We start from the raw sequence: 16,650 nt of genomic DNA, 5'->3' as shown, positions 1-16,650 counted from the left end.
ACCTCTGAACTACAGCCCCAGCCCTATTTTCTATTCTTAATTTTGAAACAGTGTCTCACTAAGGTACAGAAGGACTCACTAAGTAGCTGACGCTGTCTGGAAACCGCGATTTTCCCGTCTCAGCCTCCCAAATACTAGGATTACAAGCGTGTGCCGCCACGTCCGACTGTTTTTGCTATTGTGTGTGTGTGTGTGTGTGTGTGTGTGTGTGTGTGTGTGTGTGTGTGTGTGTGTGTGAGACTGGCTCACTAAATTGCTGAGGCTGCCTTCGAACGGGCGATCCTCCTGTCCTAATTTCCCAACTGGGATTACAGGCGTGCGCCACCATGTCCAGTTATTATTCCCGTTTGGACAGTTGGAGCTCAACAAGAACCTGGAGCAGGTCCTGGTGGGTCTCCTTTCCTCCTCCTTACACAATTGGCCCCTTGGGTCTCGTGATCGGAGACCGGACGCGGAGCCGAGCGGCGCCGACCCCGTTTGTCCTCAGCGCGCCACCGTCCCAGGCGCGTGGCGGCGTGGCCCCGCCCCCGAGGCGCGCGCCGCGCAGTGGGCGTGGCTGCGCGCTCCGCCCACTGTGCGTCGGTGCGCGGATCCGGCCCCCGAGCGCTTGCTAGCGGCCCGCGAGCTCACCGCGGCTTCCCTCCAGCCTCAGCCCGCGCGCCTCCGTCGCCGACATGCTGGGCGCCGCTCTCCGCCGCTGCGCCGTAGCAGCAGCCGCCCGTGTCGGCCCCCGAGGCCTCCAGCACACCGCCCCGGCCCCCAGCCCCGCCGCCGGTAAGGCCCTTCCTGGCGCTGCCGCGCCCGCGTGTCCTTGCGGTGACCTGGCCCCGCCGCCACTCGAGGGCAGGCTCCCCGCCGGCAGCCCCGACCGCAGGCCTCCCCGGCTGCTGCCTGGAGCCGGGACGGCGCCCGGGGCCTCCCGCGGCGCCGCGACGGGCAGGTGTGGACCTGCGGGGCGCCGAGGAGAGGGCGCCGCGCTCCCCACGCTCCCCGGGCCGGGACCGCGTCCCGCGCCGACCCCGCGGCCACCTGACGGGAGGGGCGGCCGCCGGCCTCCAGCGCCCGCGAAGGTGACATTGAGGCCCGGGCGCGCCGCGGCCCAGCGCCCCGGCACGTCCAGGCTTCCCTGTGGCTCCGACCGCACGCTGCGCTCTTAGGCAGGCAGTTCTGGTAGCGTTTTGTGTGTCGGCTTCACAGCCATAAGGTCATGGTTAGGGACTCTTCTGCCACGTTCTGTTTCCTCCACATTTTAAAGTTGATCGATGTCTGTGGTGGTTAACTGAGGTCTGGAAGACAACCCGAGTATTGATAGGTGTTCTGAAAAGAATATTATTGTCCCTAAAACTGAATACCACAGACCCGGGAATACTAGACTTTACAAATTTGGGAACGCTTCGTGGGCCTTTTCCCATTCCGATGAAAACCCTGACTGTTGGGATAGAAAATGTGCTGCTAATTTTTGTCTCTTATTTTGTCTTTAACTTGTGTTCTAGGAGATTGTGTGTTCAGCATTGTATTTTTAATTATAGTAACTGCACTTAGATCTTGGCCCATGATGGTAATATATGATAAATTATGAAATTCATAGCAACTGCACTTAGATCTTGGGCCATGATGGAAATATATGATAATTATGAAATTTCAGCCCTTTGAGGGCATATTTAAACGTAAAAACCCGGAAACTAAAAAAACGCTTCTTTATTATTTTAGGGTGGGGAGGGCTACCGGAGATTGAACGTAGGGGTGTTCTACCTCGGAACCGCAACCCCAGCCCTTATATGTTTGTTTGTTTGTTTGTTTGTTTCCTAAAGCAGGGTCTAGCTAGGTTTCTAAGGCTGACCTTGAACCTGTGATCCTTCTGTCTTAGCCTCCTGAGTACAGGGGTGCACCACCACCACCACCACCACCACCTACTTTAGCTGTTTCATTTATTTATTTTTGCAGTACTGGGGATGGAACCCAGGGGCATTCTACCTCTGAGCTACAGTCCTATTTTATGCTCTTTATTTTGAAACAGGGTCTTACTGAGTTGCAAAGGACCTTACTAATTAGCTGAGGCTGTCTGTGAACCATGATCGTCTTGTCTCATCCTCCCAATGCTGGGATTACAAGCGTGCACCACCAGGCCCGGCTACTTTAGCTTTTTTCTTTTATTTATTTATTTATTTATTTATTTATTTATCTATTTATTTATTTATTTATTTTTGGTGGTACTGGAGTTCCTGGAAGCCCTTCTACCTCTGGGCTACACTCCCAGACCTATTTTTACATTTTTATTTGGAAACAGGGTCTCCTAAGCCAGCGCGCGTGGCTGGCTTCGAACCTGTGTGATCCTCCTGTCTCTGCCTCCCAAGCGCGGGAATTACAAGCATGCGCCAACATGCCCGGCCTACTTTAGCTATTTTAACTAGCCACTTCAGAACCTAAAATATATTTTCACTTCATTTAAATTAAATTTTGTCTTTCATAATATAGAAGGCCAAAGTGCATTTTAGAGACTATGGAAGTCACCATATAGAAGAAGAGACTGAAGTCCACCTTCTGTTTTTTAGCTGTAATTGTTAGGTTTGCCTCAGCCGTGTGTGTGTGTGTGTGTGTGTGTGTGTGTGTGTGTGTGTGTGTGTTGCTTGGAATGGAAACAACCAGGGGCATTCTACCTCTGAGCTATACCCTGGGCCCTATTTTTTATTCTCTATTTTGAAACAGGGTCTCAGTTGCAAAGGACCCGGCTGGAATATATATTTTTAAAAAAACAGCAGTGTATGGTGTATGTCACAAATTTGCTTCAGAAGTAAGATGGAGAGCCGGGCGTGGTGGCGCACACTTGTAATCCCAGCATTCGGGAGGCTGAGACTGGAGGATCATGGTTCATGGACAGCCTCAGCTACTTAGTGAGGCCCTCTACAACTTAGTGAGACCCTGTTTCAAAATAAAGAATAAATAAAAAATAAGGCGGGGGTGTAGCTTGGAGGTCAAATGCCCCTGGTTTCCATCCCCAAACCCACAAAAATAAATAAAGTAAATTGGAAGCTGGGTGTGGTGGTGCACTCTTGTAATCCCAGAATTTGGGAGGTTAAGACAGGAGGATTGTGGTTGGAGGACAGCCTCAGCTACTTAGGCCTTTTGCAACTCATTGAGACCCTGTTTCAAAAAAATAAAGATTAAAAAAAAATAGGGCTGGAGTGTAGCTCAGTAGCTCAGGATGGGTTGTTTTATCCCCAGTACGGGGGTAGGGGGATAGTAAGATGGAAGCCGGGTGTGGTGGCCCACGCTTGTAATCCCAGCATTTTGGAGGCTAAGACAGGAGGATCCCAGGTTTGAGAATAGCATTTTTAAATTTTATTTTGTGTGTGATACTGGGGTTTGAACTTGGGCATTCTGCCTCAGAGCTATACCCCAGCCCTATTTTTTATTCTTTATTTTAAAACAGGGTCTCCCTGCCGGTCATGGTGGCACACACTTATAATCCCTGTGCTTGGGAGGCAGAGACAGAAGGAGCGCACAGGTTCGAAGCCAGCTGTGCTGGCTTAAGAGACCCTGTTTCCAAATTTTAAAAAAAGAATAAAATACATCTGGAAGTGTATCCCAGAGGTAGAAGGGTTTCCAGGAACCCCACTACCACCAAAAATAAATCAAATAAAACAGGGTCTCCCTAAGTTTCAAAGGGCCTCACTAAGTAGCTGAGGCTGGCTGCAAACCTGCAATCCTCCTATCCCAGCTTCCCGAGTACTGAGATAACAAGTGAGCACCACTGTGCTGGCTTAAGATATCTTTCTATATCAATACACAAGATTTAGTTCATTTAACCCTTTGGGGTGTTTTGTTTGCAACACCTCTAGTTGATTCAAAACTCAGTGTGTTACACAATATATGTCAAATACTGTTTTTGTACTTTAACGTGATTTCCTTCTTGATTGTAGCCATCCATTCAGCTCGCTGCTATTCCCATGGTTCACATGAGACAGATGAGGAGTTTGATGCTCGTTGGGTGACTTACTTCAACAAGCCAGATATAGATGCTTGGGAATTACGTAAAGGTAATTGGAACTTAGATATATTTGCCTATTTTAGTATGTAAATATGAAGTGTTTCCGCTACTGTGTTTGAATACAGCTGTTTGGAAAGCATGTGTCCTATAAAGTGGTTACTATCATGCAGTTTGGAATTGGAAAAGTTTATAACTGCACGCTTGTAATCCCCCGGCACTTGGGAGGCTTGAGACAGGAGGATCAGGCAGGTTCGAAGCCAGGCTCAGCTACTTAGTGAGGCTCTCAGCAACTTAGTGAGACCCTGTTTCCAAATAAAATATAAAATAAGTCTGGGAATATAGCCCAGAGGTAGAAAGCCCCTGTATCCACCCTCAGTATCACAAAAAAAAAAAAGAAAGAAAGGGAAAAGAAAAAGGTTATAACTCTCCGATTTTTATTTTATTTTTTATTTATTTATTTATTTATTTATTTATTTATTTTTTTATTTTTTTTTTTTTTGGTGGTACTGGTGTTTCTGGAAACCCTTCTACTTCAGGGCTACACTTCCAGACCTATTTTATACTTTTTATTTGGAAACAGGGCCTCTTAAGCCAGCACACTGTCTTCAAACCTGCAGGATCCTCCTGTGTCTGCCTCTCAAGTGTGGGGATTACAAGTATGTGCCACCACGCCTGGCTATAATGTTTCTTTTAAAAGTAAAATTTTACAATGGGCACTGTTGACTTTTACTTTTTTTTTTTATGCTAGTGATTGAATCTAAAGGCATTCTACTTCTGAGCTACACTCCCAGTTCTATTTTATTTTTATTTTGAAACAGGGTTTCATTAGGTTCATGAGAGTGTCACTACTTGGTAAAGCTATTCTCAAACCTGTGATCTTCCTGTCTTGGCCTCCCAAGTACTGGGATTATAGGCATGTGTCACCAATCCTGGCTTTTGTTTTTCATTTGGAAACAGGGTCTCCCCAAATTGCTGAGAGCCTCACTAAGTTGCTGAGGCTGTCGTCAAACCTGTGTTCCTTCTGTCTCAGCCTCCCAAGTACTGGGATTACAGGCATGTATTGCCACATCAGTGAGCCAGATAATTCTTTGTTGTCCGGGTCTTTGCACAATAGGGTATTTTAGCAGCATCCTGGCCTCTGCCCTCTAGATATATACATACCTGCAGTTGCTGAAAGCCAAAAATGTCCCTAGACATGGCCTGATACCCTTTGGGTGACAGAATCACCCCTGATGAGAACCACTGCTATAGAGATATAGCTAGCTAGCTAAGCATACTTAACAGTTTTGTGTCTTTCAGATGATTTATTTTTATTATAATAATAATAATTATTATTATTATTATTTTGCAGTACTAGTACTAGGAACCCAGGCTCATTCTACCTCTGAGTTACACTCCCAGCCCTTTTTTTTTTTTTTTTTTTGAAACAGGGTCTCACTGGGTTGCAGAGAGCCTCACTAGATAGTAGCTGAGGCTTTCCTCGAACTGGATCCTTCTGTCTCAGCCTCCTGAATGCTGGGATTACAAGTGTGTGCCACCACGCCTGGCTGCTTTATTTTTCATTTTCAAACAGGGTCTCACTAAGTTGCGGAGGGCCTCACTGAAGTATATCTGCCTCTCAAGTACCAGGATTCCAGGCATGCACCACCATACCTTGCTTGTTTAAGTATTTTTAAATGATAAAAGCAAGAAATCTAAGTGCTTTAAATTAATTTGCTAGAATGTAATGACTTCATTTGCTACAACCAGAGAAATTCTTATTGAATAATCTTGAGTCTTAACTTTTTTAAAATATTATTATTTTTGTGTGTATGTGTGGTAATAGGCATGGAACCTAGGGGCATTCTACCTTTGAGCTACACCACCAGCCCTTATTTTTTACTCTTTATTTTGAAACAGGGTCTCACTGAGTTGCAATTGGCCTCACTAAGTAGTAGCTGAGGCTGTACTTGAACCCAGATCCTTGTGTTTCAGCCTCCCAAATGCTGGGATTACAAGCTTGAACCACCACGCCCAGCTGAAAACTCAGTTTTTAAACTTGGCATGAGGTGGAATTCTTGTCATTCGTTCTACTTACAAAGCTAAAGTAAGAAGCTCACAGTTCAAGGTTAGCCTCAGTAACTTAGACTATATCTCTAAATAAAATAACAAAGGACTGTGTATGTGGTAAAGTGCTTGCCTCGCATGTTTGAGACTTGGTTCAATCCCAAGTACCACAAGGTAAAAAAGAAAAAGAGAAGTTTTAGATTACTTCCCTTCAGTTTGCATGCTTTTACATATTTCTTTCAACTTATTCATTGTGCAAGATCCATTGTGATCTTAGAATTTGTTAATGGCACATTCTCTTTTTATAGGCAACAGAATATCAACTGCAAGAAAAGATAACCTTCCAGGACTCAATTAGAATATAGAGTTGTGGTGCACACCTGTAATCCCAGCATTTGGGAGGCTGAGACAGGAGGATTGCAGTTCAAGGACAGCCTCATCTACTTAGTGAGGCCCTATTTCAATATAAAGAATAAAAAATAGGGCTGGGGGTATAGATCAAAGGTAGAATGCCCCTGGGCTCCATCCTCAGTATCCCCCCCCCCAAAAAAAATGTAGATAATAGCTGGATGCAGTAGCACATACTTGTAATCTCAGTACTTGGGAGGCTGAGAAAGGATGATTCAGGTTCACAGCCAGCCTCAGCTACTTAGTGAGGCCCCGCACAACTTACTGAGACCCTGTTTCAAATAAAGAATAAAAAAGTGGGCTGGGGTGTAGTTCAGAGGTAAAGAGACCCTGGGTTCAGTCCCCATCAACACACACACACACACACACACACACACACACACACAGAATATAGATATTAAATTTTAGTTCAAGTGAGGATAGTCCAGTTAATATTTTCCTTCTTTTTAATTTGACAGGAATGAACACGCTTGTTGGCTATGATCTGGTTCCAGAACCCAAAATCATTGATGCTGCTTTGCGAGCATGCAGACGGTTAAATGATTTTGCTAGTGCTGTTCGTATCCTGGAAGTTGTTAAGGTCAGTGAAGTAACTGCTAAAATTGTTCTAGAAGTTAGTGGGCTGTTGATTAGGTTTTTAATTTGTTAAAATGTCTTTTAGTTCTTAATAACTACAGAGAATATACATTGTATTAAAGGCCTTCACAAGTGTGCATGATACTCTTTTGTTCATCTACCTCCAGCCTACACTCCCAGCTCAAATTTTTATTCTTTATTTTGAAACAGGGTTTCACTAAGTTGCAAAGGGCCTCACTAAGTAGCTGAGGCTGTTCACGAACCTCCTCTCTCAGCCTCCCAAATGCTGGGATTATAAGCATGCGCCACCACGCCCAGCTTTATCTTTTTGCTATTTGTAAAATGAAATTAAATGTCAAACCAAACATGGTAGCACATGCTTATGATCCTAGTACTGGGGAGGCTGAGACAGGAGGGTCACAGGTTTGAGGACAGTTTCAGCAAGTAGTGAGACTCTCATCAACCTGGTGAGGCCCTGTTTTCAAATAAAAATATAATAGGGGTTGGGGTGTAATGCAGAGGTAGAATGCCCCCTGGGTTCAATCCCCAGCGCCACAAAAAAAGAATATTTGTTCATTATAGAAAAACCAGAAATTATAACCAATAAAGGGGATTAGTAATATATGCTGCTACATACACACTATGTTTAGAAAAGTAAAATGGAGTCAAATCATAAATACCATCTTATAACTTGTTTCAGTTAATGCCATGAATATATTTCATGTTAAATACATTTCTATAGTATTAATAGCTGTATAGTAGCCAGGCGTGGTGGTGTACACTTGTAATTCCAGTACTTGAGAGACTGAGACAGTCGTATGCTTGTCAACCTAGAGAGACCCTGTTTCAAAATAAAAATAAAAGAAGGCTGGGGATGTAGCTCAGAGGTGGAAAGCCCTGGGTTTAATCCCAGTACCAAAAATAAAGCCAGGCGTGGTGGCACATGTCTGTAATCCCAGTACTTGAGAAGCTGAGACAAGAGGATCGCAAGTTTGAAGACAGCCTCAGCAACCTAATGAGACCCGGTTTCAAAATAAAACATAAAAATGGGGCTCGGAAGCCGGGCATGGTGGCGCCCACTTATAATCCCAGCCTTCGAAAGGCTGAGACAGGAGGATCACGGGTTCACAGCTAGCCTGTGCTACTTAGTGAGGCCCTCCACAACTTGCAACTTAGTGAGATCTTATTTCAAAGTAAAGAGTAATATAGGGCTGGGGGGTGTAGCTCAGAGGTAGAATAACTCTTGGTTCAACCCCTAGCACCAAAAATAAAAATACAATTAGGTAGATATAGAATTTGTTGAAGACAGCAAAATGACAACTTGACATTTTCTTGGTTTGTTTGCTTTTTTTTTTTTTTTTTTTTTTTGGTGGTACTAGGGTTCCTGGAAGCCCTTCTACCTCAGGGCTGCACTCCCAGACCTATTTTTATACTTTTTTATTTGGAAACAGGGTCTCTTAAGCCAACACAGCTGGCTTTGAATCTGCCAGTCCTCCTGTCTCCACCTCCCAAGCACTGGGATTACAAATGTACAAGCATGCGCCACAACGCCCAGCTTTTTTTTTTTTTGTGTGTGTGTGTGTGTGTGCTGGGGAGTGAACCCAGGGGCATTCTACCTCTAAGCTATACCACCAGCCCCCCCTTTCTTTTGTGGTCCTGGAAATGGAACCCAGGGGCATTCTACCTCTGAGCTATGCCAACAGCCGTATTTTTTGTTCTTTATTTTGAAACAGGGTCTCACTGAGTTGTAAAGGGCCTCACTAGGTAGCTGAGACTGGCCGCAAACCATGATCCTCCTGTCTCAGCCTCTTGAATGCTGGGATTACAAGCATGCACCACTATGCCTGGCTTTCCAGCCCAGTTTTTTTTTTTTTTTTTTTTTTTTTTTTTTTTTTTTTTGGTGTGTGTGTGTGTGTGTGTGTGTGTGTGTGTACTGGGGATGGAACCCAGGGGCTTTCTACCTCCATGCTACACTCCCAGATGTATTTTTTATTTTATGTGGTAACAGGGTTTCATTAAGTTGCTGAGAGCCTTCAAACCTCCATCTTCCTATCTCAGCCTATCAAGTACTGGTATTACAAACATGCTTCACCACCTCCTGCTTTATCCTTTATTTTGAAACAGTGTCTTACTAAGTACTAAATTGTAGAGGGCCTCACTAAGTAGCTGATGCTGGCCCAAGTATTGGGATTACAAGCATGCAGAATTGGGTAAGGGACCCAGGGGCATTCTACCTCCGAGCTACACCCTCAGCCCTATTTTTTTATTCTTTATTTTGAAACAGTCTCACTGAATTGCAGAGGGCCTCACTAAGTAGCTGAGACTGACCTCAAACCTAGATCCTCCTGTCTCAGCCTCCCCAATGCTGGGATTACAAGGTGTGCCACCACGCCTGGCTTCATTTGCTTTTTTAATATTTGCTCCTGAGGAACTTTGTGATTCTACAGGTCAAAAGCCTCCTGCCCTGGATATAAATACAAGCTCTCTATGAAAAACACATTATGGTCTATCAGAAAGAAATTCAAGCCAGGTGTGGTGGCATGTTTGTAATCCCAGCATTTGGGAGGCTGAGACAGGAGGATCACGGTTTGCAGACAACCTTAGCTACTTAGTGAGGCCCTTTGCAACTTAGTGAGACCCTGTTTCAAAATAAAAAGAATAGCCGGGTGTGGTGGTGCACACTTGTAATCCCTGCTGTGGGAAGGCTGAGACAGGAGGAGCGCGCAGGTTCAAAGTCAGCCTCAGCTCGCTTAAGAGACCCTGTTTCCAAATAAAATATAAAATAGGTCTGGGAGTGTGGCCCAGAGGTAGAAAGCCCCTGGGTTCCACCCCTAGTACCACCAAAAAAAAAAAAGGTCTGGGAGTGTAGCTGGGAGGTAGAAGGGTTCCATCCCCAATACCACCAAAAATAATACTAATAATTTTTAAAAAGGATTTTAAAAATAGGGGTGGGGGTATAGCTTGGAGGTAGAATACCCCTGGGTTCCACCCCCAGTACCACAAAAAAAAAAAAAAAAAGAAAAGAATTTCAAGGTCTTTAAGGGGGAAAGTGACATTACTTTGTCTACAATGAGTAAAATAATTAAGGGTTCTGTAGGATATCAATCCATTCAGCACTGGAAGTTAATTTAGTTAGGGTCTCAAATTAGAGACACATTAATAAACTTTTCCTCTGTTAACTTAATTTTTCCTCTTGCTGCTGGGCACGTTTAATTCCCTTTACAAAATTCTGTCATCACCTTCTTTTCCCAGTATTCCATGCTTGAAAATGTTTACCTCTGGTTTTAGTCTTAATTATCTTTGTTATTTTCAAAATATCTTTGTGTTTGTCTGGTGCTTGGAATTGAACCCAGAGGCATTCTACCTTATATCCCAGCCTGATTTTATTTCTTATTTGGAAACAGTCTCTCTAGGTTGATAAGAAAGATAATAAAGAATAAAAAATAGGGCAGGGGGTATAGCTTGGAGGTCAGATGCCCCTGGGTTCCATCCCCAGACCTGCCAATAAAAAATTAAATATATATATATATATTTAAATATTTTTGTACTGGAGATGAAACCAGGGGCATTCTAACTCTGAGCTATACACCCAGGCCCCCCCCCTTTTTTTTTTTTTGGCGGGTCTGCGATGGAACCCAGGGGCATTCAACCTCTGAGCTACAGCCCCTGCCCTATTTTTTATTCTTTATTTTGAAACCAGGTCTCACTGAGTTGCAAAGGGCCTCACTAAGTAGCTGAGGCTGTCCCTTAACCGCGATCCTCTGGTCTCAGCCTCCCGAATGCTGGGATTACAAGTGTGCGCTACCACGCCCAGCTTTTTTCTTTTTTCTTTTTTAATTATGAAAGAGTCTCACTGAGTTGCAGAGGGCTTTACTAAGTAGTGGCTGAGGCTGTCTGCAAACTGTGATCTTCCTGTCTCAGCCTCCCGATTGCATGCGCCACCACTCCCGGCTCTGCTCCTGTACTTTGATATTGAAACAGGGTCTTGAGCAAGGCCTGGTGGCACATGTAATCCCAGTACTTAGGAGGCTGAGACAGGAGGATTGCAGGTTCAAGAACAGCCTCATATAGTAGTGAGATTCTCATCAACCCTGGCTTTAATCCCTAGTACAACCAAAAAAAAAAAAAAGAAAAAAGAAAACAAGGTCTTACTTGCTGAGTTTCTGAGGGTCTCACTAAGTTGCTGAGGCTGGCCTCAAACCTGCTGTTCTTCCATTTTAGCCTCCCAAGTACTGGGATTAAAGGCATGTGCTGCCATGTTCCATTACAAAATATCTTTAAAACCTATCTTGAGTAGTTGAGGGGGTAGCTCAACGGTAGAGCATTTGGCTGGCATGTGTGAGGCCCTGGGTTAAATCTCACAGCATTAAAAAAAAGAGAGAGAGAGATGGGCATGGTGGTGTGTGTTTGTAGTCCCTGAGACTTGGAGGCTAAAGCAGGAGCATTGCAAGTTCGAGGCCAGCCTAGATAATTTAGTAAGACCTTGTCTCAGAATAAAAAAGTAGAAAGAGAACAGAAAGGGGATACAGCTCAGCAGTAGAATACTGCTGGGTTTAATTCTCAGAATAAAAAATAAAGGCACTTGAACATGGCATATATAAGTTATCTGTGGGTGTGGGTGGGTGGTGCTGGGGATTGAACCCGAGGGCATTCTACCTCTGAGCCATATCCCCAGCCCAATTTTTTATTTTTTATTTTGAAACAGGGTCTCAGTTGTGGAGGCCATCTCTAAGTAGCTGAGACTGCCCACGAACCTGGATCCTCCTGTGTCTCAGCCTCCCAAGTACTGGGATTACAAGCGTGCAGCACCATGCCTTGCTTAAGTTACCTTCTTTATTGAAAAAATGTGTTGTCCTAAAAACAGATGACCTATATTTTATTCTACTACTCTCTGCATATATGATTTGATTAAGAGTTTTTTTCAGCTGGGTATGGTAGTGCAAACCTGTAATTCCAGTATTTGGGAGGCTGCGACAGGAGGATTGCAGGTTCAAGGCCAGTTTCAATAATTTAGACCCAGCTGGGAGTGGTGGCACACGCTTGTAATCCCAGCATTCGGGAGGCTGAGACGGGAGGATTGCGGTTCATGTACAGCCTCAGCTACTTAGTGAGGCCCTTTGCAACTGAGTGAGGCCCTGTTTCAAAAAATAAAAATGAAAATAGGGCTGGGGGTGTAGCTTGGAGGCGGAATACCCCTGGGTTCCATCCCCAGTACCACAAAATAATAATAATAATTATATAGACCCTGTTTCAAAATAATAAAGGGTTGGAGGTGAGCGTGGTGGCGCATGCTTGTTATCCCAGTACTTGGGAGGCTGAAGGATTCAGGTTCACAGCCAGCCTTAGCTACTTGATGAGACCCTGTTTCAAAATAAAGAATAAAGAATAGAGCTGGGGATGTAGCTTGGATTTAGCATGTCCCTGGGTTCCATCCCCAGTACTGCAAAAAAGGGGGGTTGGGGCTATAACTCAGAGGTAGAATTGGTGTACCATTGGGTGTACTCCTAAGTACCAGTGACAACAAAAACAAAGGCTTTTTGTAAGCCAGGCATAGTGACGTGCACCTGTAATCCGCATACCCAGGAGACTCAGGAGGATCACAGGTTCGAGGCCAGCTGCTGTGATTTAGCACGGCCCTGTCTCTAAAAATGATGTGATCACAGGTAGAACACCCTGGCTTCAATTCCTAATACAACCACCAAAAAAAGCTTTTTCAAGTTGATTTTATTAACAGTTTTTGTCTGTTTATTTTGTGCTATTGGGGATTGAACCCAGGGGTGTTCGTCCCCAGTAGCACATCCCCAGCCCTATTTTATTCATTTATTTATTTTTTGGTACTGGGAATTGAACTCAGGGGAATCTATCTCCAAGCCACACCCCCAGCCAGCTAAGTTGATGAGAGTCTCAGTACTTGCTGAGGCTATCCTCCAACCTGCGATTCTCCTGTCTTAGATTCCTAACCAAGTATTGGAATTACACACCACCACACCTGGCACATAATTTTGAAACAGTCTCACTAGGTTACTGACAGTTTCCCTAGTTGCTGAGGTTGGCTTTTTTTTTTTTTTTTTTTTTTTTTTGAGTCTGGGGATGGAACTCAGGGGCATTCAACCTCCAAGCTATACCCCCTGTTCTATTTTTTATTTTTTTGGTACTGGGGTAGAACCCAGGAGGGCTTTCTACCTCTGGACTATACTCCCAGACCTATTTTATATTTTATTTTGAAACAGGGTCTCACTAAGTAGCTGCTGCTGGCTTTGAACCTGTGTGCGATCCTCCGGTCTCAGCCTCCCAAGTGCGGGGATTACAAGCATGTGCCACATCAGGCTTCTGAAGTTGGCTTTGAACCTGTGATCCTCCTGTTGCAGCCTCCCAAGTACTGAATTATAGGCGTGTGCCACCGCACCTGACTTGAGACTGTGTGTGTATGTGTGTTACTGGTAATTGATCCCAGTGGCATTCTAACTCTGAGCTATACACCACTCCTCTTTTATTTTTTATTTTGAAGCAGGGTCTTGTTAAGTTGATGATAGTCTTAGTAAGTTGCTGAGGCTGGCTTGGAACTGAGATTGTCCTGTTAAGACAGCTTTTTTCCAAGAGTTAAATGTAAATATTCTCTTTGCCAACAGGACAAAGCAGGACCTCATAAGGAAATCTATCCATATGTCATCCAGGAACTTAGACCAACTTTAAATGAACTGGGAATCTCCACTCCAGAGGAACTGGGCCTTGACAAAGTGTAAACCTTCATGGGTAAGTAACAGACCATTGGCTAAGACAGGAACAGAAACCAGGGCGGTGGGTGACATTCAGGGCACTGTTCTTGTTAGAGGTTGTGGCCTGGAGCATGGATTTAGAGAGATCTATGTGAATGATAAATTTAAGAAACTGAATTATTTCCATTCTCCCTTTTTTTAAAAAAACTAGTCTAAAGGCAAGTAAAAGCCTCTTTAACAAATAAAATAATCTAGTAGTTAAGTAAATATCTGCTATTAAGTGATAAAAATTTTTTTTTTTGCAGGTCTGGGGATGGAACCCAGGGGCATTTGACCTATGAGCTACACCTCCTGGCCTATTTTTTATTCTTTATTTTGAAACAGGGTCTCACTAAGTTGCAGAGGGCTTCACTAAGTAGCTGAGGCTGTCTGCTCCTGTCTCAGCCTCCCAAATACTGGGATTACATTCCCAGTTTGATATCTTGTTTTCTATGGAAAGACTGATTAGATAGTAAAAATAGATTGTCTAGGCAGTGAGCAGGGTGCAGTTTTTTTTGTGGTTTTTTTTTGTTGTTTGTGTTTTGTTTTGTTTTGTGGTACTAGGGATTGAACTCAGGGGCATTTCACCTCTGAGCTATACCCTCAGCCATATTTTTTATTCTTTATTTTGAAACAGAGTCTTGCTAAGTTGCAGAGCACCTCACAAAGTAGCTGAGGCTGGCTGTGAACCTGTCATCCTGTCTCAGCTTCACAAGTACTGGGAATACAAGTGTGTATGTCACCACACCAGGCCAGACACTTCTGTTTTTGTTTTGTTTTTGCTTTTTGCAGTACTGGGGTGGAACTCCAGGGCATTCTACCTGCAAGCTATATCATCAGCCCTATTTTTTAGTCTTTATTTTGAAACAAGGTCTCACTGAGTTGCAAAGGGCCTAAGTAGCTGAGGCTGTATGTGAACTGCATACAGTTCACTTAGTGAGGTTTCATCAACTTAGTGAGACCCTGTTTCCAAATAAAGTATAAAATAAGTCTGAGAATAATACCCAGAGGTAGAAAAGGCCCTGGGTTCCACCCCCAATACCACCAAAAACAAAAAACAAATAACTGCTACCTGTTTATGGTGGTACACACTTGTAATCCCAGTGCTTGGGATGCTGAGACAGGAGTATCAGAGGTTCACAGTTAACCTCAGCAAATTAGTGAGGCACTCCACAATTTGATTAGACCATATTTCAAAATAAAATAATAAAATAGGGTTGGGGGTGTGGCCTGAAAGCAGAATGCTCCTGGATTCCATTCCCAGTAACACACACTCACTCACTCACTCACTCACTCACTCACTCACTCACTGTTGGGCATGGTAGCACATGCTTGTAATCCCAGAATTTTAAGAGGCTGAAACAGGAGATTATAGCATGTCCTTAGCATATGTGAGGCCCTGGGTTCAATTCCTAGCATGAAAAATGTGTTAACACTAATGATAAACATTTAAGTAGGTTTTGTTTTGAGCCAGGCGTGGTGGTACATGCTTGTAATCCTAGTACTTGGAAAGCTGAGACAGAAGGATCCAGGTTTGTAGTCAGCCTCAGCTACCTAGTAAAACCCTATTTCAAAATAAAGAATAAAAAATAGGGATGGGGGTATAGAGGTAGAATGAGATTAGAATGCCCCTGGGTTCCATCCCCAGCACCACAAAAAAAAATTTTTTTTTCTCCTTTAATGTAACCACCAAATACCTTTCACTGAGGACTAGTGGTGTAAATGATGAGACACCATGAAGCTGGTCTCCTTTGATCTCATTAGGGCAGAATTAAGTAAGAGCAAAAAAGACCACAAACAGATGGTGATTTCTGAGGGTTATACTTTTTTTTTTTTTGGTGGGTCTGGGGATAGAACCCAGGGGCATTTAACCTCCGAGCTACACCCCCTGTCGTATTTTTTATTCTTTATTTTGAAACAGGATCTAAGTTGCGAAGGGCCTCACTAAGTAGCTGAGGCTGTCTGCGAACCGTGATCCTCCAGTCTCAGCCTCCCGAATGCTGGGATTACAAGTATGTGCCAACACGCCTGGCTGAGGGTTATACTTCTAAAGGTCACTTAAAATAAGATTTCAAGCTGGGCATGGTACATGTTGTAATCCTAGTACTGGGGAGGCTGAGACAAGAGGATCACATGTTTGTGGCCAGCCTGTTACTTAGTGAGGCCCTCCACAACTTGGTGAGACCCTATTTTTATTTATTTATTTTTTAAGATTTAAAGAAGTTTATTAAAAAGATAGAAATACAGAAAATAGTTACAGCCCCATGCCAAAATGGCATGAGGGGGGAGGGTGGCCCGGGCCAACTCACCACTCCCAGAGACCCTGTTTTAAAATAAAACAATAACGCTCGGGAGGCTGAGACAGGAGGATTAAGCAGGTTCAAAGCCAGCCTCAGCTACTTAGTGAGGCGCTCAGCAACTTAGTGAGACCCTGTTTCCAAATAAAGTATAAAATAGGTCTGGGAGTATAGCCCGGAGGTAGAAAGCTTCTGGGTTCCACCCTCAGTACCACAAAAATAAGTAAATAAATAAATAAAATTAGGATGAAGATGTAGCTCAAAGGTAGAATGCCCCTGGACTACATTCCCAGCACCACAAAATAAGTTTTCTACCTTTTCTTAATTCTTTCTTTACTAACTCTTCCTTCCTGTTTTCTCTTACAGATGGGCTTCCCAAGGATTTATTGGTATTGCTACTTGATCTTAAACAATTACCTGGAAATGCTGATGATAACATATTACCTTATTTGAACAAGTTTTCCTTTATTGAGTACCAAACCCTGTAACGGTAACTTGGACTTTAATAAAAGGAAAATAAGTTTGAACTGAAATTAGGTATGTCCCATTGTTTGCATTGAGGAGCAGAAAATGAAATGCT

At 43.8% G+C, this 16,650-nt stretch overlaps 1 protein-coding gene across 1 annotated transcript; it reads left to right on the top strand.

The window, feature by feature from the left end:
- Positions 1-674: 674 nt before the first annotated feature.
- COX5A (cytochrome c oxidase subunit 5A) lies at positions 675-13,761 on the top strand (the record flags this gene model as incomplete). The annotated part of the gene is made up of 4 exons (XM_080691847.1): positions 675-774; positions 3,921-4,037; positions 6,901-7,022; positions 13,648-13,761. 4 exons carry the CDS (start codon positions 675-677, stop codon positions 13,759-13,761), a joined length of 453 nt encoding a protein of 150 aa, XP_080547973.1.
- Between the last annotated feature and the right edge of the window lie 2,889 nt (positions 13,762-16,650).

The sequence above is a fragment of the Muscardinus avellanarius genome (assembly GCF_963383645.1).
Source record: "Muscardinus avellanarius genome assembly, chromosome: 3".
Taxonomy (NCBI): domain Eukaryota; kingdom Metazoa; phylum Chordata; class Mammalia; order Rodentia; family Gliridae; genus Muscardinus; species Muscardinus avellanarius.
Note: the sequence above shows the minus strand (reverse complement) of the source record. Positions and strands in the feature narration are given on the sequence as shown.